This window comes from Branchiostoma lanceolatum, chromosome 1 (genome assembly GCF_035083965.1).
Source record: "Branchiostoma lanceolatum isolate klBraLanc5 chromosome 1, klBraLanc5.hap2, whole genome shotgun sequence".
In the NCBI taxonomy this organism is placed as follows: Eukaryota; Metazoa; Chordata; class Leptocardii; order Amphioxiformes; family Branchiostomatidae; genus Branchiostoma; species Branchiostoma lanceolatum.
Window position 1 is genome coordinate 36,157,508 of NC_089722.1, and position 24,224 is coordinate 36,181,731.

The window sequence follows — 24,224 nt, forward strand, 5'->3', positions numbered from 1 at the left end:
AAAATCTTTGCGTAATTCGTAATCACTGTCCCCCCCATGCAGGCCCTCTTACATGCCCTAAATATTATAAGCCCACTTGGAATTTCGAGTACGCATGTTTCAAAGGTGAAAGCTTGTACTAGTAAGCAGTTTTGTCTAGACCATTGTCTCGATTTGCATAACATTAACAGCGCCCAGACCGGTATTGTGTATGTCTCAGGGGCCTTCACTTTTGACACTGCACATGTGTCAGGGCTCAAAATATTGGGTGCATGCATACAAAATGTATGTGCACCTGTGTGCACCCAAAATTGGAGCTGTGCACCTAATTTTTGACTGTGGGTGCACCAGTACTAGTGCACCTAGATATGATTGTAGGCTAATAGGGTTAAGGTACTATTGTACACTAGAATACAGAATATTATTGAAATGTAAGTATCAGAAAAAGCAATACATGTATAACCTTTTGTAACAGTAAACTGTTGTACTTTTATTTGATGTATTACTTGTTTGCAGTTGCAATGTTGAAGTTAACTATAGAATTATAGATTGATGTTCTCTAGGGCGTTAGAATTTGTAATTGTGTTTTGCTGACATTCAACTTTATTTTGTGGTGTACCCAAAATTCTTTCTGTGCACCTAATTTCTCTGGTTGGGTGCACCAGTGCACCTATGTCCAAAAATGTATTTTGAGCCCTGTGTGTACTCCAAAATGGGTTTATTCAGCTGAGTTGAAGGCCATGTTCGCAGGGACTTAGCTTGTAACCTCCCATAAAGCATGAAATTCAAACCAATTATTCAATCGTCGGTTCTTGTAGATTAACGAACTTAAACGCTGTTTTGCAAATTGAGACAATGGTCGAGACAGAACTGTTTACAAGCTAGGGGCCTTCACCTTTGACACTGCACATGCGTAGTTGAATCTACGAATGATCCTGACCAATATTCAGCCCTGGAAATCCAGTGCGGAAGCCTTCTTCCTCATTGGAGCGGATTGCTGAAAAAGGAGAGCGTAGTTTTCCTAGTTATGCATATTATTGTACCAGTTATTTATATTATCTGTTTATTTTGTTTTACTGAAGCTGTCGTCCAGGAGTCATCTTGGCCTTCTAGAGAAGAAGAAGGACTACCAATTGAGATCGAAGTAAGTGAAAATCGTCACATGGGTCTAACCTGAATAACATATTGTTTCGCCTGAGTTGAGTGTTGCTATGCCTGAGTCTTAGTAAATATCCAGAGTAGGGGTGGATACCGGTTCGGCTTAATAAGGTCCAAGTCCAAGTTTAGGTCCAGAGATTTAGGTTCAGGTCCGGACCTGAACCTGGACCTGATTCTGTCCAGCTGTTGATGTTTTGTTTTATTACACCAATCTGAAGCATCGAGAATAGTACTGACACGCACGCCTATAAAAGTTTCTTGGTGAGAAGACTTTCAAGATAAACCAGTATTTGATATATGAATGTTGCACTTATTCTAAATGCCTTTTTTGTCAGGGGGGACACTCAATACACTTTTTATCAAACAAAATAGAAAAATATATTTGTACTTGTTTTTTTGGACTCAGGTTTTTGGCTTTCAGGTTTTTTGGACTCGGTTCTTGGATGTTATGAAGGTCCGAATCAGGTCCAGCGAACCGGTATCCACCCCTAATCCAGAGTGTAAGTGAAATGAGATGGTAACTTACCATCTAATTTCACTTACACTTTGGATGTTTGAGCTGTATCTTTCCATCTCCTTTACAACCTGTAGTTTATTTGTTTATTTGTTTATTAAAATTCACCTCAAATGTGGAAGGGATGGGAGAACAGGCAATGATGCCTTTTCCAGCTCTCACCCCACAGAGGTACATCCAACATCAGATATAATGAACATTTAAAATATATAATTATGAAATAGCCTAATCAATAACTAAGAGTAATCAAACATATTACACTTATCTACCCAACAACATAGTTAACGGCTAAAATGAACATATTGCACTATTTCAGAGTGGCACTATTACTATTAGCAAACTACCGAGGTCTTAAAGCCAGACACGTAGCACATCTACAGGCAGATGTCCATGTACAGAAATTTTCAGTTGCAAAGTGATCTCTGAACCTCTCTTAAAGCAACCTGACAAGACACCGTTTAAATGACAGAAGTTCAGACTGCTGTGAGGCCAACACCCTCATGTCTCCAACTGAGACATTGAGATTGTTCCATTCGGCTACAAGGCGAGGAATGTAAGATTGCAAATGTTGATGTTTTACAACGGATTGGCATTAACATGTGAGACCGGCTACCTCTTGTTGGTCTAGTGGAAAATGATACAAAATTATGCATGTCTAGGTCGTACACATTTGACATGGACTCAACAAACAACATTATATCAGAAATCTCCCTCCTATATGTAAGCGGTAACGTGGTGAGGAATGTCAGTCTAGCCTTGTAATCTTAAGTTCACAGGCCTCTGCACGCCCTCCAACAGGGACATCATATTACGAGACAGAGGTGACCAAATCTGACAACAGTATTCCAGCAATGATCTAACAAGTGTTTGTACAAGGATTTACGTACCACAAGGCTTGATTCATACCCGTCTGTGCGTCTGATGAAAGCACTGCAGTAATAAAAAACTAATATGACATTTTAGTGTTTTACCTGTCTCGAACATGAGGCGCACGTTCCAAGCTGAGACTCTAATTTCTTGTTTGGGTGTTGCCAAAGACTCCCTCGGAATGGAAACTTCCTCTCGGCTTTCATTTCCACTCGTCATATGAGACGTTGGTACTACCTCAGTCCTCTCCACGCCCGAAAAGAATGACTTTCTGAGTTTGTTGGCGCTGTGTTGGTGTATCGGTAGCAAGAACTTTTGACATAGCGGTTAGCTGACCCAGCGCACAACCCTCTCACCTTTCCATCCGGGCTAGGGTACCGGCCAGGGCAGAGCTTGATCCTCCATTTAGCAACTTCCCAATTTCCGCCCCCTCATTCAAGGTTACAGAGTAGAGTAGAAACGTTGCACCTACCCCGGGACTTGGAAATAAGAACATTTGGGTCCTCACACCACATTATCACATGGCCAGATGGCGTCGACCAATCAGAAGCCCCCATTGCCCACAATAAGTGGTCTGTTATAAGGCCATAGCACACCACTTATTGACGTCATGTCATAACACAACCGTTACATTTTGTAGAAGGGGTATCTTTTTGATGAATCTTTTTCTTAACCTTGTTTGATATATCTTTATTTTCTTAAAATTCCCAAAAATGTCCTTAGAATACATGAAGATTACATGAAAAAAGGAAAGAAATTGAATTCCAAGTAAAATTCAAATGGAAAGACTAAAGACAATATTTTTCACACCCCCGCCGTTAAAGTGGAACCGGCCCAGATTAGACGACAGTTCGCAGAACGCTTTTGAACGTCCGCCATATTGTCTCCTCGATCGTTATGGACGGGGTACCAGAGTTTTTTGTTGACGAACTGTCAGACGCCAACTTAGAGGCAGTTTTCGGGTCGTGGGAAGTTGGGGAAGATGCACAGGAACATGCTTCAGCAGTTAAGGAAGCTGACGAGTGTGACCAACAAGAAGCAGCGGGCACACAGAGTCCCCTCCCCACTCATCACATTGTATTTTCCAAAGTAGCAAATCTTGGCCGACAAAGAAATCGCCCATGAAACCTCCTACGTTTCTACCCAACAGGACTCCAGGCCGGTATGTTCACGTTTCTGAGGGGTTTTACCTGGCGAAAATAAAAAATATTGCCGGCAAAGTGATGTCGTCTTGTTCAAAACAAATGCCCCCCTCCCCAGGGCCCAAGTCACGAACACATAACTTCCCCAAACCGATGTGTTGGCATCGAAAGAATTACGGTCAAAATCGCCCAAATTCTTACAATGATCTCGGCTCGATATGTGTACGCTTCTGTGGGATTTTTTTCCGGCTTGAGCAATGATCATCCGGGGAAACTACAAGCAAAGGGGATGCCTGTAAACATGCACGATTCTTACCACACCTAGGCGTCTAACAACTCGTCAATTTACAACCATGTCGGCTCGAAGACAAGTCACCGCTTGTTTACATTGGATTATATGAAGTTCATATGTACAATGGATTGATTTAACATGTATAGTATTAAATATAGAATCTATGTATATATATTATACAGAAATTTGTCTCTCTTATATGGGTCAGTTTGGATAGGCTATGTGATAATAATGTTAATGACCCACCTGTTCCTCGGTGTATATGGTGTCATAACGCCTGGTCATGTGCTATAACCACTAAATAAAACCGCGAAAGACCAGGGAGATGATATTCGGGCTTCCCAGTGAGGGATATTAATTTGGAATAGAGTCTCACTTTTTTTCACATTTTCCATCCCAACACCCAGCTTTCCCCAAAAATCCATGTCAATGCATGTCACAATATGAAATTCCCATCATTTACCACTAAGGACTCATTGCATTTTTGCATCAATTATGCAAGTGGGGACCTTATTTGCATAATATGTATCTGTTTAAATGTTGCCCCTGCCCCTAATTACGTATGTTACACGTATTGAGGTCTTGTTATGGAAAACAGCAAAATTAAGGTGAAACTCCTTCCATTATCCTTTTGTGTTTTAACCACTGTATGGCCTCTGGGGACAGGTCCTGGCAGCAGAGGAATATTTGCCGCAACAGTCAACTGATAGCTGTAAACTGCCACATGCATATATATATGTCACAGTAGAGATTGGAATCCAGTAGAGTCCGGAACTCTACTAGTAGAGATTGGAATTCCAGTCTCTACTAGTAGAGACTGGAATTCCAATCTCTACTAGTACTAGTAGAGGTCTGGATTCTACTAGTTGAGATTGGAATTCCAATCTCTACTAGTAGAGATTGGAATCAGGATCCGAATATATATTATATTGGGATTCCAATGAGACTCTCTACTAGTAGAGTTCCAGAATTCCAGATTCTACTAGTAGAGATTGGAATTCTACCAGGACAATAGACTGAGTCATTTCACACCTAAAATTTCAGCATAGCTAAGCCTACATTCACCATTACTATTTTAGGTGAATCACTTTATGTTTTAGATATCTAATAAACCTTCTGTCAAGACACATTGTAACCAATGGGGATAGCCGTCTAGTCCAACTTTAGTGAAATGCTACTGAAATGTCAATCAGATACATTTGCATACGGCCATTATGAGTTAGTGACTCAATATGCTCAACCAGTTTTTCCAGTTCGTTAGTGACTCGGTATATAAGAGCTAATTCACCCCTGCCAAGCCAGTTCCAAAGTTGATGTCAAAGTTATCAGATATCTAAAACATTGTTGTTGTTGTTGTCCTTGTTTAACGTCTATTATATCGCTAGACGTGGTCTCTTGGTGCAGTGTTACGCTTGGTTCATACGAGGCTGATGTCTCTCTAGCTATAGGTGTTTAACTCTCGGTGGCTTGTGCTTGCGTACTGCTGGAAGTGTTTCTAGGAGAGCACATCGAGTCTGTGTGTGCTCTCGATGTACCGGGAGAGAGCTAAGTACATCTGCTTGTTGATTGTCTCGGAAAGGTCTTCTCTCATCCCAGCTAGAGTAACGATATCCGTGTCTCTGCTTCCCTCTGCAATGTTGTATGTCTCGTATAAGTTCTCAGCTTCTAGCAGCATGTGTTGTCTTTCCTTTTTGTACCGAGGGCAGTGGTACAGGTAGTGTCTGGTGGTCTCCAGAGCACCGCAGTTTGGGCAGTTTGGTGAGACCTCTGGGTTCTTCCAGTTTTGGTAGGCGTTGAGTCTGGTGTGGCCGCTCACTAGCTGATTGATGTTTACTTGACAATGTGTGTTTCTTCTTCCATGTGTTCCGCCTTTCTTCTTCATGTTAGTGGCGATTTTCTGCATGTGTTCACTTCTCATGTTCAGCTTCATCCTTCTGTTCCATCTCTCATGTGCTTGTGCTTCAATGTGCTTCATGGCTTGATGTTTCGTCCAAGATGTGTATTGGATGTTTGTAGCTTCGTCTGCTGCCAGTTTGGCTTCCTTGTCTGCAATCTCGTTTCCTGGGATCCCCATGTGTCCCGGGCACCAGGTGATTTGTATGGTGAGACCTTGCAGTTTGAGTGCTCGTAGTTTGTTGCGGATGGTGTGCACCAGGCTGTTGTAGGCGTCTACTAGCTGTACTCCTAAGACGCTCTCTATTGCAGCCTTGCAATCGCAGAGTATGAGGACTTTTAAGTTAGTGGTAGTGGATTGTCTTCTGCTGATGGTGTCGATGGCAAGGTGAAGTCCTTCAAGTTCTCCTTCATAGTTGTTAGACTTGGCTGCTACAGGTTTGCGTACTGCGAAAGGTTCAGTGATCCCCCATCTTTCATAGATGACCGCAGCGCACCCAGTGGGCCCTGGGTTTCCTAGCGCTAGCGCTGAGCCATCTGTGAATATGACTGTTGTTGGTTCCTTACTGCTTGAGATGTTTTGTAGTGTGTCCAGGATATCTTCACGTGCCTTGTCTTTTCCCCCTGTGGTGTTGGTCATTGCTGCAAATGTTCCAGTTATACTGCCCATGGTGAAAGGGGGGAGTCTGGCGTCGTAGTATGGTTCTTTGTCTACGGTGGTTTCATCCATCTCTCCCTTTAGCTCGTTGAGTCTTGTCTGGAGTAGGTGGAGCGGGGATCCTATCTGGGTTGTTGTTTTTTGAGATTTCATGTGAGATATGGTGTCGTAGATGGGGTTTCCTGTGTGTTTTGAGGTCATTCTCAGGTACGCCTGGGCTTGTCTGCAGCTGAGGTGAATGTCGATTGGTGGGATTCCTGCCAGTGTTTCCAGGGCTTCAGTGCTTGTTCTCTCGAGGCACCCGGTTGCTGCTTTCAGTGCTTGTCTCTGTATGGGCGAGTAGGCCTTCTCCAGTTTGTCTTTGGCTGTGAAGTAAAACATGAAGTAATTCGCCTTGAATATTAATGGTGAATGTAGGCTTAGCTATGCTGAAATTTTAGGTGTAAAATGATTCAGTCTATTTTTCCAAAACATTTTGATGCAATCCGAATTTCTTCTATTAGAATTGGAGATTGTCCTGGTAGAATTCTCCTAGTAGAGATTGGAATCTCAATATTCAGATCCCGATTCCAATCTCTACTAGTAGAGATTGGAATTCCAGTCTCTAGTAGAATCCAGAACTCTACTAGTAGAGATTGGAATTCCAGTCTCTACTAGTAGAGATTGGAATTCCAGTCTCTACTTGTCTAGTAGTAGAGTTCTGGACTCTACTGGATTCCAATCTCTACTGTGACATATATATGTTTAAGAGTCCTTTTATGCAATGCAGTGGATCTGTGAATTTTCCTTAATAATCATGCAAATTAAATGCAGATTTGCATAAATAGCATATGATTATGCATTTGTATGAATTTTCACCTTAGAATGTCTGCAATTCAAGGAAATCAAATTGATGTGGCCTACCGGTAGTAAGTGAGCATTACACAGTACAGTCAAACCTGCCTAGGCGACAACATTTTTTAGACCTTGACAGACAAAAATCTATGGAATAGCATCAATTTATCAATAAAGTGTTTTAATAAAATGTTCACACTGTTAACAACATTGTAAATAAAAAGGTTTGTGAATTACACTAGACAGGACAAAATACTTCCTAATATTGATGTTGTTATGCCCGTCGATCTTATATAGAATACCGCAAGCCGTGAGTTCTGGTTCGGTTAGGTTTGAACTTAAAACTTTCTAGATGATTACGTGGTGCATGGCATCAGAAAGTCAGATTTCACAAAGATGTCTATCCACATCTTGTATTTTCAACAAAAAATTCTCTACTGAATTTCTCCGAAAAATGACTTCGCAGCGGGAAAAAAATATTGTGTTGTTGGTCGCCGACGCCATCTTGGTTTCATAGGATTGGCGACCTGCTGACCTTTCTAAAACACGATGCTTCTGTATATGAACATTTCTATTACTCCTGTTATTATCTTCGCCGAGAATCCGGAGAAGATTATGTTTTCGGTTACTCCAGCTGTTGGGTGGGTCTGTATGTATGTCAAGAACATAACTTGAGAAACCTTTGAGTTTGAAGGATCTTCATGATTTTCGGTAGGTGTGTAGTGGTTGTGAGAAGAAAGGTCAAGTTCGAAAATGGTTTACCTGGCGTTTTCTAACAGTACTGCAGCGGACTTTGCATTGTTATGTGTTTGTACAGTACAATGTAAGTAGGCAAAAAAAGTGACGGAAACGTTGATGGATCTTCATGATTTTTGGTAGGTGTGTACAGTAGAGGTTGTGGGAACGCAGGTCAAGTTAAAAAATGGTCTCCCTGGCATTCCCCGTCGGCTTTGTATGTACTTGTATTTGTATGTGGACAACACAACTCGAGAAGCTGTTGATGATTCTGCATGATATTTAGTGGATGGGTAGGGTTTACAGAAAGGAAGGTCAAGTTCGATAATGGGCCTTCTAGCTAAGGTAAGGTATTGCAGCCGAGCTTCAGAATTTGAGGGCATATTTTCTGCAAGTGCTATATGGTCATGATTTTTGTGTGGTAGATAGTTCATGCCACGGCAAGTAAGTTGTGTAAGTTTACCCCCCTAGTGGCTTGTTTGGAACTGCAGTAGGTGTTTTTGTTTTGATCTTCGGACATGAATAACTTGAGAAGGGGTCGACAGATCGTTGTGATGTTTGGTATGTAGATAGCTGAGATAGTGCTTTACATAATCAACAACTAATTATGCAAATTAGGAGCTGATTGGCATAATTAGTAAGGAAAGTTTAATCCACTGCATTTTATATTGGGACTCTCAAACATGTGACAGTGTCCCTGAAAATAGGTCATATAAACAGATGGCCTGGGAAAAGTAGGTCACATAAACAAATGGAGCACAGCACTCCAAGCAGAGGTGTGGGTCCTGCTGGTTTTTCGCATGTTCAGTTTAGGCATTTTTGTCCAATGCACGTTGGTGACTGACATAATAAAAAGGGACAAAATAGAAAGCCTGACAAAAACACCTAAAAACACGTCAAAAACCAGCCGAACCCACTCCTCTGCTTGTAGAGTTCACTGCTCCAAAACTGCCCACTGCCAGGTAAGGAAAAGTCACATTTACTATGTGTTTCAAAATGTGTATGATAAGGAATAAAGATTTATTCTATTCATATATATTGTCCGTACCATTTCATTATCACTTTCAACTTACGACACTGCAATTTCAAACCTTTGAGGGCCCATATAATGTCAACATACTCATATTTTTTCATGACCAGTTTTAACATATACATACCAGCACTTTAAATACATACATACATTGTATACCACAAAATGATTTTAACCCTATTTAGACTGCCCCACCCTCATAACTTCCAAACGGCATGGTCATCAAATTTTCAGGCGGGGAGATACTAAAGCATGTAAATATCAATCACTATCCATAATAACCCATGATTATTTGGCAAAGATAATGTGTTCCTGGAACTCTAGTTGATGAATATCAAGATGCTTATTTTCTTGTTATTCCCATGAATCTCACAAACCTTTATTGGACACTACTTGTTTGTGATCACCGATGCTGTACATTCTGCTGCACTCTTACCTTTCGACACAGTTGTGAGCTTGGCGGCGATATCAAAGTGTTTCATTTTCATCCTTCGCTTCATCACAGTCATATGAAAAACTTATTGCCTCTTTTATCCAGCGGTCGGAGCCCAAAAGAACGCTGGGGGTGGCAGGTTTTTTCTAGGGCTTAGATTTTATACAGATTGAAGATCTTTATTGACACAACAAAAGCACAGCGACTTTCGTAAGGTCTACGTACTAAAATACAAACGAATAAGTGCATAAAAATGAGTTTGATTTTACACACAATCATATGGGATAGAGCAACATATCGACATATCACATGTCATATACTTATACATTGCTTGTTCTAAATGTCCAAACATTCTTTGATGTATATACCTATACATATATACCTATACATGTGTGTGCGGGTGCTTCAAGATCATCAAGGCAGACATTGTTTTGTAGTCAAAATTATGACAGAAATTTGTACACAATGTAACGGTACAAAAACATTACAACGATAACGGAAAAAGAAAAGTTTTGTAGGATCTTTCTGTCAATGAGAATTAAACCTGCTGGTGGTTATGCTGTCTAAAATCACATCATTTTCTATCCATCTATGTACTACACCACGACCTAGAAACATGTTGTGAGTCGATCCTCTTCAAGGCGACCACCTGTTCAACGTGACCACTTTTCCTCGGTCCCCCGGGTGGTCGCCTTGGGCAGGTTTGACTGTACCAGCCTGAGCGGAAAGACCTGAACCATTGTTGTTGCTGTTTACAGGGATTACCACAACAAACAGGGTATTTTGAAGCGACTGAAGCAGAAGGCCCTGGAACACAACCCTGATGAATTCTACTTTCATATGATCAACTCCAGACTTCAGGTCAGTAACTGCTAATGAGGCACACAATAGTCATGTAACGTGGGGTCCCATAACTTCAAACGTAAATTTATGAGTTCGACATCGCATTGCACCAGTGTCGGTTGTCTGAAAAATGTTGCATTTGACGAATGATAAATTAGAGTGGCGGTGTTTAAGGATTTTCCGTTGTCGAGTTGATTTTACATCGTCCATGCACGATTCACACTATAATCTCAGTCGGTAAAACCAGAAAATTGTTGTTATGAATATAGCGTTTCATATTGTTCCATTCAAATTAGGGTACCATAACTTCGACATACAAATACCTTTGTCTCGCTTTAATTTGTCGGCACGATTTTAAGTAAACAGACAGACTAATTTTGTGTCAACTAACTTCAGCTTCCCTGTAGTAAATGATTTTTTCACCGTGCGTAAGAAGCCACCGATGTGGGGCGTGCTGTGACTTAGCGACTGTTTACGCCGCTTGTTGCGTTCCAAGCCATGTCAACGTTGACGATCCGTTCTTTGGTATGGCAATGAGAGTAGGTACTTCATTTCATACAAATGGTCCCATAGCATGAACGCAGAGAAGCCACAAATGTGCCACAAGTACGTCCAAAACTGCCGGGCAAGCATTGTTACATCGGAAACTGAAATTGTGACTTTTGCACTCGGCACGGCACCGCATGTGACAGAAAGGACGCGGCAAATCTTCCTTGTTTTTCCAGTCAATTCAATGCAAAGTTATGACATATTTTAAACAACATCATCAATAGACCCCTTTCCAAATACCGCGGCCATTTTGAATCTAGCGCGAGCGCGCGTGGTGCGAGCTCGGGAAAGCGCGGGAAAAGTACACACCCTGTAAGTCCGAGCCAGCGGTAATGGCGTCCTCAATAGAAAGCAGTGTTGAGTCATCTTCGGCGGCGAAATGTTCTCCTCCTCGGTGAAATCCATCGATATATTTGCATGGCACAAGTAGATGATATTGTTGTGGACACTTGGACTCGATATCGGCCAGTAAAATTGTGAATTTCTGCTACTTTTCCACAGTTCCTGCCGGGATGTTGAGCGCGCGCTACAGTTATAGAATGCTAATATGTTTACACCGCGTGCTTGTAGTTTCCCTAGTAATGTTAGCTTAAGTTGAGAAAAATCCCACAAAACATTTCGGGCTGGGATCCTTATAGCTACTTAGATAGAAATATACAGAATTTTACTGGTCGTGACCGTAATTTTGGACGATGCCAACTTCGCATGGGAAAACGCGCGTTGGGAGGGGGTCGTGTGTTCTGTCTAGCCTTTCTTTCTTTTCTGTCTAGCTTTTCCTTTCTTTCTTGTTACATCTCTCCGCATGGCGATATTTGACATTTCCGCTGAATACAATCCAGCAAAAAAAGACGTGAAAATGTAGGCTTGAGCTTAAGGTCAGTATGGTTAGGAATTTAGCAGAATTTTGGCGGCTTCTTTTGACGAGTTTTCTGAAATTTCAAAACCTAAAGTACGTGAGTGAAGATGGAGTGTTTTCACTTTGCGCCGTAATATCTTAATTTCCGTCGGATGATATTACAGAAACGTGAAAATATGGGCTTGAGGGCTTTGCGAATATAGAAATTTGACGGAACTTCGGTGGCTCCTTTGACTTTGACAATATTTTAGTGCCAAGATTAGCTTGATGAAGTTCGTGAGTGAAAGCAGGGGGCGTGTTTCATTACATCACTTTTCGCGGAAATATTTCAGATTTCCACAGGATGAAACCTAACAAAAAAGGAAAAATATCGGCATGAGGTCCTTCAGTCCTCAAGTCAATACTATTTAACGTTTTTCGGGTTCCATCCGGGCAACAGATATCTGAAATATTGCCGCGCAAAATGATTTAAAGAAACGTCAGATACAGTGGAAAACACACCTTAACTCACGTACTTGGAGTCCTCAAGACTAAATTCTTGGCATCCTAAAAGATCGTCAAAAAGCTGCCGGAATGCTGCCAAATTTGTACCCAAAAGGACATTGAACTCAAGCCTATATTTTAACGTTCTGCAGGATTTCATTTGGCGGGAATATAAGATATTGCTGAGCGAAGTCGATGTAACGCTGCACAGAAAACACGCCCCTCCCTCAAACTAACGTAATTTCAAGATGATGTTGGCATTGTCACGACAGCCAAAAGGCTCAAGAGTTATATTCATACCTAAACGTAGCTATAAGGATCCCAGCCCGAAAAGTGTATGTTTTGTGGGATTTTTCTCAACTTAAGCTAACTACAAGCACGCGGTGTAAACATATTAGCATTCTATAACTGTAGCGCGTGCTCAACATCCCGGTAGGAACTGTGGAAAAGTAGCAGAAATTCACAATTTTACTGGCCGATATCGAGTCCAAGTGTCCACAACAATATCATCTACTTGTGCCATGCAAATATATCGATGGATTTCACCGAGGAGGAGAACATCTCGCCGCCGAAGATGACTCAACGCTGCTTTCTATTACCGCTGGCTCGGACTTACCGGGTGTGTACTTTTCCCGTGTGTACTTTTCCCGTGTGTACTTTTCCCGCGCTTTCCCGAGCTCGAACCACGCGCTCTCGCGCTAGATTCAAAATGGCCGCGGTATTTGGAAAGGGGTCTATTGTTTTTAGGGCTCGCTATCCCTGATTTTCTAGATATTTTTTGAGCAAGCAATGAGAAATCGCCATTAACATTCAATGAACTTCGTGTTTATGCATTCAGAGATCCCCGATCCCTGCCGCCCACATCAAAGCAAAGCGGCCTGTCAATTTTAATTTACATGCGGGGTTAGGTTACATGTTTGCAACATCAATGCCTTTGCTTGTGGAACCACGTGCAAGCCGGCCGACGGAAACTTAACAAATGCAAGTTTATCCGACGTGTTCCAAGCTAGATTAATAAGATTTGCCGTTCTTGAGCCTCGATAGCGCTAGTACATGATTTAGACGGGGACCGTGAAATGTCAACACTGTAGCATCACATTCGAATCATGATCAACGGAATGGCCGTGACGTAAAGGGGGAGGGCGTTCGAAGCCGCGGTTATTTCGTTATTTGAGACAAGTTTAATCGTGATATAATCTAACGAACACCTAGGTTTTTTGTGTGTTTTGTATAGCTTTATGCCTCATGTTTAAAACAATAAAGTTTGCGTTACGATTGCTGACTGTTCTTTATGTAAGAGTTGCCATTACGTAATGACCGTGCATCGAACGTAGCCATTGTTTATAGCCGAATTTTCCTGTTGGCACAAAAATGAGTTAACTGTACACAAATCCGTGTTTCATTCAGACGACAGCTATATGCATGAACTTGGGTTATCGGCGTTTCTATTCAGCACAGTACGTGGATAGAAACAAATATTTCTCTCTTCTGCATAATGAGACAAAGTAAAACTTGTTCGAAGTTATGGTACTGTCGAAGTTATGGGACCCCACGTTACATGTCATAGAAAAAGTGCATCTTCATTGTAGATGGTGTGAAAATATAGTAAGGTGTTTAGCTGACAATATTCATCAGTAGGGCTGGGTATACTGGTACATGTATGTTGGACTGGCATGATACCGCTGTTTCTTGATGGACTGGTCCAAACAAACTTAGCAGAATGGGGAATGGTTGTTGGACAGATAAAAAGATGTCATTAGTTTTGATAAAAGTTGATCTGATTCTGAGAAAGTTCTTCACATTGCTGTTTATATTGTGTAGGGAGGGAAACATGCGGAACTTCAGACGACGGAGCGCGCCACACCAGAACAGAAAAAAATGATGCAGGCTCAAGACATTCGATATGTGGATTACAAGTTGTCTGCAGAAGCAAAGGTTTGTAAAATGAGACAACTAAGGAAGAGCTCAAAGTATGAAAAACTGGAAATTTTGCAGGCCTTGGTTGTTTCACAACTAAACATACCGGGTACAATTGAAAAGGTAGCAACAATGCCATTGATGAAAAAACCATTGAGACATGGTTGACTGAAATCGAGTTTAACAAAGTTTTTTGTGTTATGTTTTGAAGCTATTGTACCTCTCAACTTGAACATAATGATCTTGATTGGCAAGTTGAATGTAGTTGTGCTAATGTATATGATATTGACTATATTGTTGCAGAAAGTAGAGAAGTTACAGTCTGAACTTCACCTGATTGGACACAGTGCCAAGAACAAACACACCTTCTTCTTAGACTCCAAGGAAGAAGGTAAGACTCCCACCTACTTACAATTGTGTACTTCTACTGTGACTCATGCAAAATGAGATATTTAGATGGCCCACAGCATAGAGAAAGTTAAACCAGTTTTATTTTATTTGCATGACAAACAGACAACATTTGTTGCTGTTTTTCTATTCTTTGGTATTGACACTTATGAGTTGAGATTTTTATGCGTTGCTACTTCTAGTCCAGCAGATGTTCTTGATAATTAGAAATAAATCACAATGTCTATGTTTGGCTTCAGTGTCAAAGATGGTTCCAGAATTTCTATCAAAGTCAACTTCTGTACAATAGTCTCTGTTAGGGTTGAATTCTTCCTTCACAATGTGTGATACTTTAGGATGTTATAGCAGGGCTGAAGACAATTGGAATGCCAAACACATTGATAGAAATGGCTCACATGTAACAAATCTCATACATGTGTACATCCATGAATTACATGTATTTAGAGATTTTGTTAGTTTCTTGTTTTATTCAATACTGTGAATACTTTCACTGATTCTGTCTGCATTCCCACTGGTTCCCAATAAGCTAACAGACTTAGATATGAGACCTTTTATCCCCTATTCTGGAACCTTTCTTGAACCTTTGCCCTAACTTCTCACCAGTCCTAATGTGCCTAGCGTGTTGAAATAGGTGTGGAAACACACACAGACAAACAAACAAAAGACACTGACACACCCAAAACAATACCTCTCTTTTTACACAAGTCTGATCACAATCTTTTTCAGTGAAGGACTTTGATCTTGCCAAACACCTCGGTACAACCAAAGAGCTGGCCTCACGTACATTCAACCGGCCCAGGACAGAAACCCTGCAGTTTCAGACGGTAGTTGGAGCCGAAGATTTTCAGGTGATGTGGACTGATATTGCATTTCACTTTAAAACTGATAGGGGTCTCTCTTCTGCTGTCCACAAAAGATTCCGACATATTGTATTTCTCCCTTGTAGGAAAACTAAGTTCAGAACTGACATTTGTCAATCATGTCACTCAACAGGTGTCAGCCTATATAGGGCAATAATGGCAAACTCATAGGTTATAGGTGGAAAATTGACAGAAAAAAAGAAAATTAAGTCAAAATATGATCACCTAAGAACAGAAGGGCTTTGCCCACTATAGTCCTATCCTGTATATCCCCTTTGCAACCTGCCAAAGCAGGAAAAGCTCAATCTAAGGGGATCTGACCACCACTCGGGACAGGTGTTTACAAGGCCCAGGGCATAGAAATGACCTTAACAATGGCAAAATTCAATACTCACAAGGTCCCGGATCACTTGATACCCTGGCACCTACCCCCATACAACCTCCCCCTCACTACCTACCCCCTGGCAGGTAAACACCAACAGTTCCAACCCTAGTGTACAGGGTCAAGTCCTGAGGAGACTGAGTTTGGCTGCAGGGTTAAAAAGTAAGGAAAAAGGCCAAAAATCCTAAAAATGGGACAATACATGAATAAATATGAGTCAACATAAGCCTATCCCTTGCTTACATGTAGATAGCAGATCTGAAGTGAAAACCCCATAGAAATAGCAGAAATGGCTTGCCTCCACTTCTACAGATTCCCTTCAGGGGGGATTAGGGTATTCCAGTTCGGGCAAATAATGCATGCATTCCTATGGGAAAGTTGGCGGAAATTAGGTGTCAATATCTTAATATATATAGAACCAAAGATTCTGACCAAGGAAACTTACCCTCAAATTCTAACCTGTTCTGTAGACCGTCATCTATCAGAATCAAGGCTATTCTCCGGGGAAACACCCCCGAGCGAGAGCACTTGAGTCAGCCCATTTGCTTATAAGGGCCCGCTCGCGACCATCACACTATCTCCCGAGGGTCCAGAAGAGAAAAAGATGGAGAAGGGTCATTTTTGTCAACAAATTTTACAAGTATGAGGTCTAACTTGTCACACCCACCCCAGAATTGCCAAGATTTCACCAAAAATCCCACCAAGAAAGGCTTTCAATGTTTTAATGCCCTCTTTAATTCTGAGCTCTCTCACCCTGGGGTCTAGGTGCCTGCGCTAATACCTTTGCCCCCCCTTTATGGTCTCATTCATGTATTACTCTAAAAGTAAAAGATTGTGGACCCTAAAAAGTGAATGGCTGCATGAACTGGTGTTTCTAGCTGTGAGATATTCTCTTTTAGCCTGCCCAACTGATGCAAAATGTTTGTTTGGTCAAAGTTTGTCTATACAATGTAACCAAAGACATAAGCATGCAGGCCATGCAGAGGTCGGAGGTACACAGTCCCGGGTATTGAGTGGTGCTGTGGTATGCTAGGAGCAGTAAAGTGCCTCTTGCGGGGAGAGACTAATTGCAGCTTATGAGTTCCATATAAAACGCATACATGTAGATGCTTAGAAATTGTTGGCAATTTTTTTACGCAATGAAGGTTAAATGCGCTCAACAAAGAATGAATAAGCATATGATGTGTGGATTGTTACTTTCAGTTACAATGTAGCCTGTGACACTGCTCTGCTTCATAATTCTATCATATTTAAAAAAGAAAAAATGTGTCAGTGTTTGTTTGTATTGCATACCTACATGTAGTAAACTGCCTCATGGCTTAACACACCAGGTTTGTACTGAATAGTGCAAGCTGAATATCCGGACAGATTTATTTGATCCACTTATGCCGGGATGAACCGTAAGTGTGGCGGGTTCTTTTAGACCCACGAGGTGTTGCTCTCTCCAAACACGGGACCTCCATTTAAATTTTGTATCCTACCTAAGGGATGTCCCTTACCAAATCTTGGTACTTATTTTCACTCGAGTGAAGTGAAGATACTCGTGTTAAGGTTCATTATGTAAAACATGTATTATAACATAGAAGTCTATGAGAAGAAAAACTCCTGAATGACCTTATACCCATGTGACCAACATTGTTACCCATTTTCACAATCAAGCCATGCTGCAGTAGGCATTATGTGTATCAACTTGTACATTGATAAGGTAGCTGTGTGTACAGGTATGTTGTAGCAATGTGGATTTTCATATTTCGCCTACAGTATGGGCAAAATACATTGTTTTTTCTTCTCCTCCTCCTGTCAAGCGGCATACTACTGTGTAGACTCGGTCTTTCACAGGGGCGTTCCGCAGAAATTCTAACAGGCTCTGCAAAAAATCTAGCAAGTCGTTGCAATAGGAAGTTGCAAAACTATGTGGAAGGCTCTTGGCGGTTCTGCGGAAGACTGCGGCATGTCCTGTGGAAGATTGTGAGGGAGATGGGCAAAATATGTTGTATTTGCTCTCGCAAATGTTGGCTTTCTACTTGTATTTACAATGATAATGCACAACACGAGAGTACTGTAAATTTTGACATTTTTGTGATGCTGTAATGTTCAGGGTTTTAAAACCACTGGAAATACTTGTTCTGTCTAATGCCAGCCTACCCCATTGTTTCAACTGTAAGCTTGAAACCAATGTGTACACTCCTTGTCCCCCCTACCGCAAAATTGAATCCCCACATTTATAGTACCATTATTTTGTTTGTTTTTCATTTGTTCTCTCACTCACTCCTACATCTGTTTGAATTGTGTTCCAACAGAAGGTAGTGAAGGATAGAGAGCAGCACTACAGCGAGTTACATCAGAGAATGAAAAGGGAGAAACAACTGCACATCATCCGACAGAAAATGGACATAAAGAAAACCTTAATGGTCAGTCGTGTGTTGGTCAGTTGTGTGTTGGTCGGTCGTGTGTGTGTCAGTCATGTGTGTATCAATGTGTGTGTGTGTTTTCCCAAGCCCCAGATTTCCTCGTCATCTTAAGCCCCGGTCACACTAAAGTCACGTTGTACCTACGATGGCGTTTCTTCCGTCATGACAGCGCCGTACGTCGTATGTTTGGGAAAAACCGGGTGCAATAGGTTACACATACAAAGTGGTGGTCACATATAACGTAGGTACATCGTACGATGGGTTTTTTGAGTGTACCTAGGTCAATCGCAGGTAAATCACAGGTAAATCGCACGTAAATGTAGCCATCGCCAAGCGTCCTACATCGGAAAATACAGCTAAACATGATTTTGAACATGTTCAAAATGTTGCTTCCGTCGCCGTAAGATTTTTATTGCCTCCAATACAGACTTCACTACGGCCTTCTTTTTATACCAATGAGGTGAAAAATGTATACATTTCGACCGTGTTCTGATGGTTTCAGTTTTCCCTGATATTGTCGATGTTGTTTAAAAGTGCAGCCATGAGAGCACAGTGGCAACCGGTGTACAGCGCGCCCGCTGAAGAGCCTGCTTTCAAGGCTATAATTTTCCTCGTGTCAGATCGAGTATCGCGCACAGGTGATGCATACGATTGTTTCATGGCTATTCACACGTGGGTTCATAATTAGATCAGACCTCATTCCCTGAAGAACCTACCCAAGGACTTATGGCGTGACTTCTGTGATGAGAACTATACTCTGGTCTCACGCTATCTGAAGCTGGCAGACGCCCGGGAACAGCAGCACAACCAGCAGTACGACTAGAACTGAGTTTTTCATTGATTTTAACGATTGCTTTATGTTGTAAACATATTATCCTGTATTTCTTAACGAAAGATAGATACTAAAAAGACTGAAACTTTCATTGTACAGTTTATTGCTGTCACATGCACTTCAGAGAAATCCATATATCCGTACATCCCACTAAAGATGTGTATCAAACCATAAAGAAATGTTGTGCTCTATGATCAGTTGGAATGTTTTCGTTTCACCTTCGTTTTATTTCTTTACTTCTGATTGGTTGCTTAAGGCAAATTACTGTAACATTTTTTATACATTGGAAAACAAAACTGAATAAAGAGGCGTTCTAATACATTAAAAGAATAAGGATGCGATGCAACAAAACGTTATTTTGTCCAAGCTACTTTGCTCCGGATGTGAAAGGGTGATTTGTAAAGATTATTTCATTAACATATCTTGATATTAAGGGATGAAAAATAAAGTTACTAGAAGACATATCTTTATGCTTATGCGTCTCTGTTGTCATAAACTTAAAACAACTGAAGCCATCCTCACCGCACATATCTATACATGCAAATCGGCCTATATCATATGGTGCTGCCATGGCAACGAACCCACAGGGTTATGTAAGTACTGTTTCAGATAGACTCTTATCTGTTTTGCCACAACCACCCCCCCCCCGCACATTTCGCATCTCATCCAACATCCTGGCCTGCCTCCATGCCCCGGGGACAACTTGCCCCTCTGGCCCCTCTTCATCCAAGTCTCTGTCTCTCTGTTTTGTAGGCCTGGGTACCTTTCTCTAATGAGATTATGCAAACACATAGCAGCGCTCACTGCTTTTGGTTTCTGCTGCATGGTGGACAGCAAACATCTCCACCTGTTTGCCAGTATACCGAAGGCGTTTTCCACCACACGTGCACACATATGAGATGAGCGACACGTGACAAATCGCACGACGCCGGAAAATTTTGAACATCACCCGATGCTCTGCGATAGCTTATTTTACCTACGATTTACCTGCGATTTACCTGCGTTGTACGGAAAATGCATTGTACGTGCATCGTAGGTACGACATGAGTTAAGTGTGACCGGGGGTTTTGGCAAAAATTTGTGCTCACCTTCTAAGTTCTAGCTTGGTTTGACCTAATTCTACTCTTTTTGACCTTAGACATGAAGTCAACAATTTTATCCTTTAAGATGAATGTGTGTCATTAGGCCACACCAATGTTATTTGTTGATTCTCGAATTTTTTCAGGAGCGCCAGGGAAAAAAAAAAGATAAAAAAATTTTATAGAAAGGTATTCTGTATCAAACAAGGTACCAGCCCGATGCATTGAAACTCTTTCTTCTCTTTTGTTGGGCAGTAACCTTTATTTATTCTGAGAAGACCTCATGATCATCACCTTAAAGTTTATACCTTTATATGGCAACTGTTACTTTCCTTTCTTGTCTTGAATTAAGTACTCAAGATACTGACTTGACTGACTTTACATGTATATGACTGTCTTGTGAAGTTGTGATTAACTGGAAGTGGAAGTTAGAGTTCTGATTCTTTAACCCGGCATTCTAGCAAATAGCACTGTAAAACAATTCCTCCCATTATACTGTTCCGAAAAGGGACAGAATTTTTACTCACCTAATTAGTAATTGTCTTCAAATGCATGGTTATTGAAGCTTTCTATGCAGCTTTCTCTGAACACTTGAATTTCTCAAGTTTTCAATTTTGGGGGTATCACTGATGTTGCATATCTCCTTCAATACCCCCTTTAAAATCAATGGATATACATTGTAGGTTAACACAATGGATAAGGCAAACTAAGCGTTATAAGTGATAGAAGTCACCATACATGTATTTTGTACATGTATTTTATATATTTTTTTCTGCAATATCCTGCAAAACTGTGACACGAACTTGCATTTGACTGGGGCTTTCAACCAGTAATGCTATGGTCACATTTCCAAAGGGGGCCCGGCGGGGCTGTTGTGGAAACTAAAAGATAGGGAGTGTATATGTAGAAATATATACAAGTTATGCTTGTGACCATTTTTTAAATGTTATAATAAAATACTATTTTGCACTCTTTTATGATATACTTTTCGTACGCGTCTGGGCCCTGATTTGGAAATGTGATCCTAGCGTAACCAGTAGTATTTTTTCTCTCCTTTCGGGTAGGTAAAATCCTTATTGTGTTCTCCCTGGTATGTAGAGACCATGCTGACTTAACCAAAAATACTGAGGTCCTGTAACAGAGGCAGCTGGCTCAACTTTCCGTCCTCTGTTTTCCAGAACAAAGGGAAGTCAGCCAGGAAACTGGTGACCATGGAGACGCCTGATGCACCAGCTGTGTACAAGTGGAGACAGAGGAGGAAAAGATGATGGCATGCCACGGGGAGTGTACATGTACATGTACATATGAACAGTTCAAATTACATGCAGAACAGTTCATATTATTGTTACACATCACCAAGCTATCCAGTTTTCTTAAATCATTTTGACATTTCTCTTTCTTTCTGTTTTGTCATTTCTTTTTCCCTTATAACAGTAAAGACAGTGTTATTGAATTTAGTTTACCAGTTGACATCAGTATAATTTTAAAAGACACTGCTGTGAACCACATGCAAATTTATTGGATGACATCATCTGCATGCAGACTTCAAATCTCATGCAAGAGTGGAAAAGAGCTGGGCACAAAAAGAGATTGCATAAATTTTCAAAATAGAGACCACAACTGAAGCTGCAAAACATGGTATCAAAGCCAACAAGTCTTTTTGCTGTATTCAAGGAGTGCAGAAAGTGAAACTAGTGTGGTAGCCTAGCTAGTATCACAGTAATTATTATTAATGCTACCACACTGATTTCACTTGTACAACTAAACCTTTCCCCCTGCCCAACATTTCTCATGTGACAGTCAGGGAAATAAGCAGCCTTTCCTTATGAACTTAATGATGAATGTAATTGACAACTGGTGCCTGTAAAATGGTGAATGACGCCATCCTTAATAGACCAATCCCATCGAACACCATATCAAATGTATAGAACTTGTTCTACTTAGGACATCTCCGTCAAAATAATGCTTGACAAATAGAAAATAATCAATGGTACGTATGATGCAGGGTATGTATATCTGTGACAGGTTTTAAAGTGTATTGCCTGTATGAATGATAACTAAGGACAAAAATGAATTGAAGAAGAAAACAGCCTAGGCTCAGGAGGGAGGTTGTACCACATACATGTTCCAACTACTACTAAGCCCGCTAGCGTTTCGTGTCTTCCATACTTGTGTGTAGTACTGATTAACTTGAAAGTGAACAGGGAAGTTAAAAAAAGGCATTTTAATTCTTGATTACTTATGATAATGCAGCTGAAAGGGTTATGCATGCAGCCAACACAGTGAGAACCTGTCACAGATACATGTACCATTTTACATGATTGTGCATTGGCTGCTTGCCAAAAACTGGGCACTCATGCCAACCAACACGGTAATGCTATGTGGGGCCACATGGACCGAAAACATTACGAACCCCTCCTCTCTAACAACTCTACTCGCTGGATAGAGCCTTCAACAAAGAAGGCATAGCATTTTTTTTTTGGCCCACTCTGACAGGGTTTCAGAGTCAAAAAAGATAAATCGAAGTCAGTTGGCATTATGGACAAGCTAGAGACGATGGCCATTTTTGTCAGGCAAGTGCTGTTTTTGACGGAGTTGTTCGAAATAGTGCAGGGTCTATTGTCAAGAAAGCAAAACAACTCAATAATGCACATATGCAAGTGCCTCATTTAAGACATCTGGGACATTTTGCGACAGAACAGATTGACTTTGACTTTATAACATATATTCGAATTTGCAGCACTTTGTCGTCCTGTTGAACATCTCAGGAGGAATGAAATTTTTTTCTTAATCAGGTGAAAATCAGAATGCCTGCAGATGTCGTCTACGAATTTTACTTGCTGTGGGCTACCTTAGTATGATGTTGTTGATGATTTTACAATGTACATGTAACATTATATCTAATGACATTTGTCAAAGTCAAATCACATTTGGACACCCTGACAGAGCTGTTATTGTGTTGTGCCAGTTTCTGTATTTGTACGTGTGACTGTGATATCCATTTCTGTCTGGGTACCTTGACGACCAAAAGTTGCAAACTACATGTACTTTCCTTTTTTGAAAAATAGTGGACATAGTTTACCCCTTAGATCTACATGTTTGTCTACCCATTTCAGGATGGCTTCTGTTGCTTGTGACATCATGTGGAAGAACATGTATGTGATAACTAATCATAGCATTTCATTCACAATACCCTAACAGATGTTTGATACAACATCATAGAAATAAAGGGATTTAAGAATTTGTGCTTGATAGTAGTGTTTTGATTTCTCTACCACTGTTTTACCCCCCCCCCCCACCTTCTGGATGGTTCCTGACCTTACTGAACCGTCCCTGTTCTACCCTCCTACTTGTTTGTACAGTACTTATGGAACTCCAGACTGGGGTCCATGCCAGGAACGCCCAGTCACCCACAGATGAAGGTCAGACCTACAACCAAAACAATCCAGTGCTAGACACACTAAAATAGTGCTGCTCGCAGTGGACGAAATGAAGTACTGTTCCATTTCATCAACCGTACCATCGTCTGTTACACCAGAGATTTTGACACTGAACTTTACTCTTTTGCTGTTATGTTAAGTGAGTTGAATGAGAAAAATGACAGAAAGTCTCTAGCTTGTCAATGGTACTGGAAATAGACGTTCACATGAAAATGTGTGGGCAAAAACACCTGCAGGGAGCGAGTTAAAACCAAACTTCACATCCCAAGGTTGAAATAAGATTTACTCTACCCATTAAACCGAGAATCACAACTGTTCGGCCGACCTTGCCAGACAAGGGCGAACAGCTAGTATTACACACGGTCAGACCCTGACACAAACCATGTGACTGAAGTCCACGGACATGTAAACATATCTGTCGAAAACAGGCGGCCATTTCTCACACAACAACCATATACGTGGAGTGTTCGTCCTCAAAAGGTGATCATCAAGGTTTGTGAGTTTCTAAAAGAAGTTACAGTCGTCGCTATATAACAGTGTATAGACGTTTAATGCACAGAAGTTGTGGCACAGGACATACGTGTGTGGGTGTGCGCCAAGGCCAAGGTACATGTAACTTGTGTTGTCAT

At 41.1% G+C, this 24,224-nt stretch overlaps 1 protein-coding gene across 4 annotated transcripts in view; it reads left to right on the forward strand.

Moving 5' to 3' along the window:
- Positions 1-24,224, forward strand: part of LOC136421347 (probable U3 small nucleolar RNA-associated protein 11) — a 44,026-nt gene that overhangs the window by 13,265 nt on the left and 6,537 nt on the right. For 2 of the 4 annotated variants that reach the window (XM_066408583.1, XM_066408600.1), the window contains exons 2-8: positions 1,062-1,123; positions 10,294-10,396; positions 14,088-14,201; positions 14,487-14,574; positions 15,318-15,439; positions 18,134-18,244; positions 21,334-24,087. In XM_066408583.1, coding sequence (XP_066264680.1) covers positions 1,062-1,123; positions 10,294-10,396; positions 14,088-14,201; positions 14,487-14,574; positions 15,318-15,439; positions 18,134-18,244; positions 21,334-21,423 — 690 coding nt within the window. In that variant the 3' untranslated portion in view covers positions 21,424-24,087. The remainder of the gene's footprint in view (positions 1-1,061; positions 1,124-10,293; positions 10,397-14,087; positions 14,202-14,486; positions 14,575-15,317; positions 15,440-18,133; positions 18,245-21,333; positions 24,088-24,224) is intronic. The other 2 variants (XM_066408590.1, XM_066408609.1) reach the window with 1 other exon arrangement.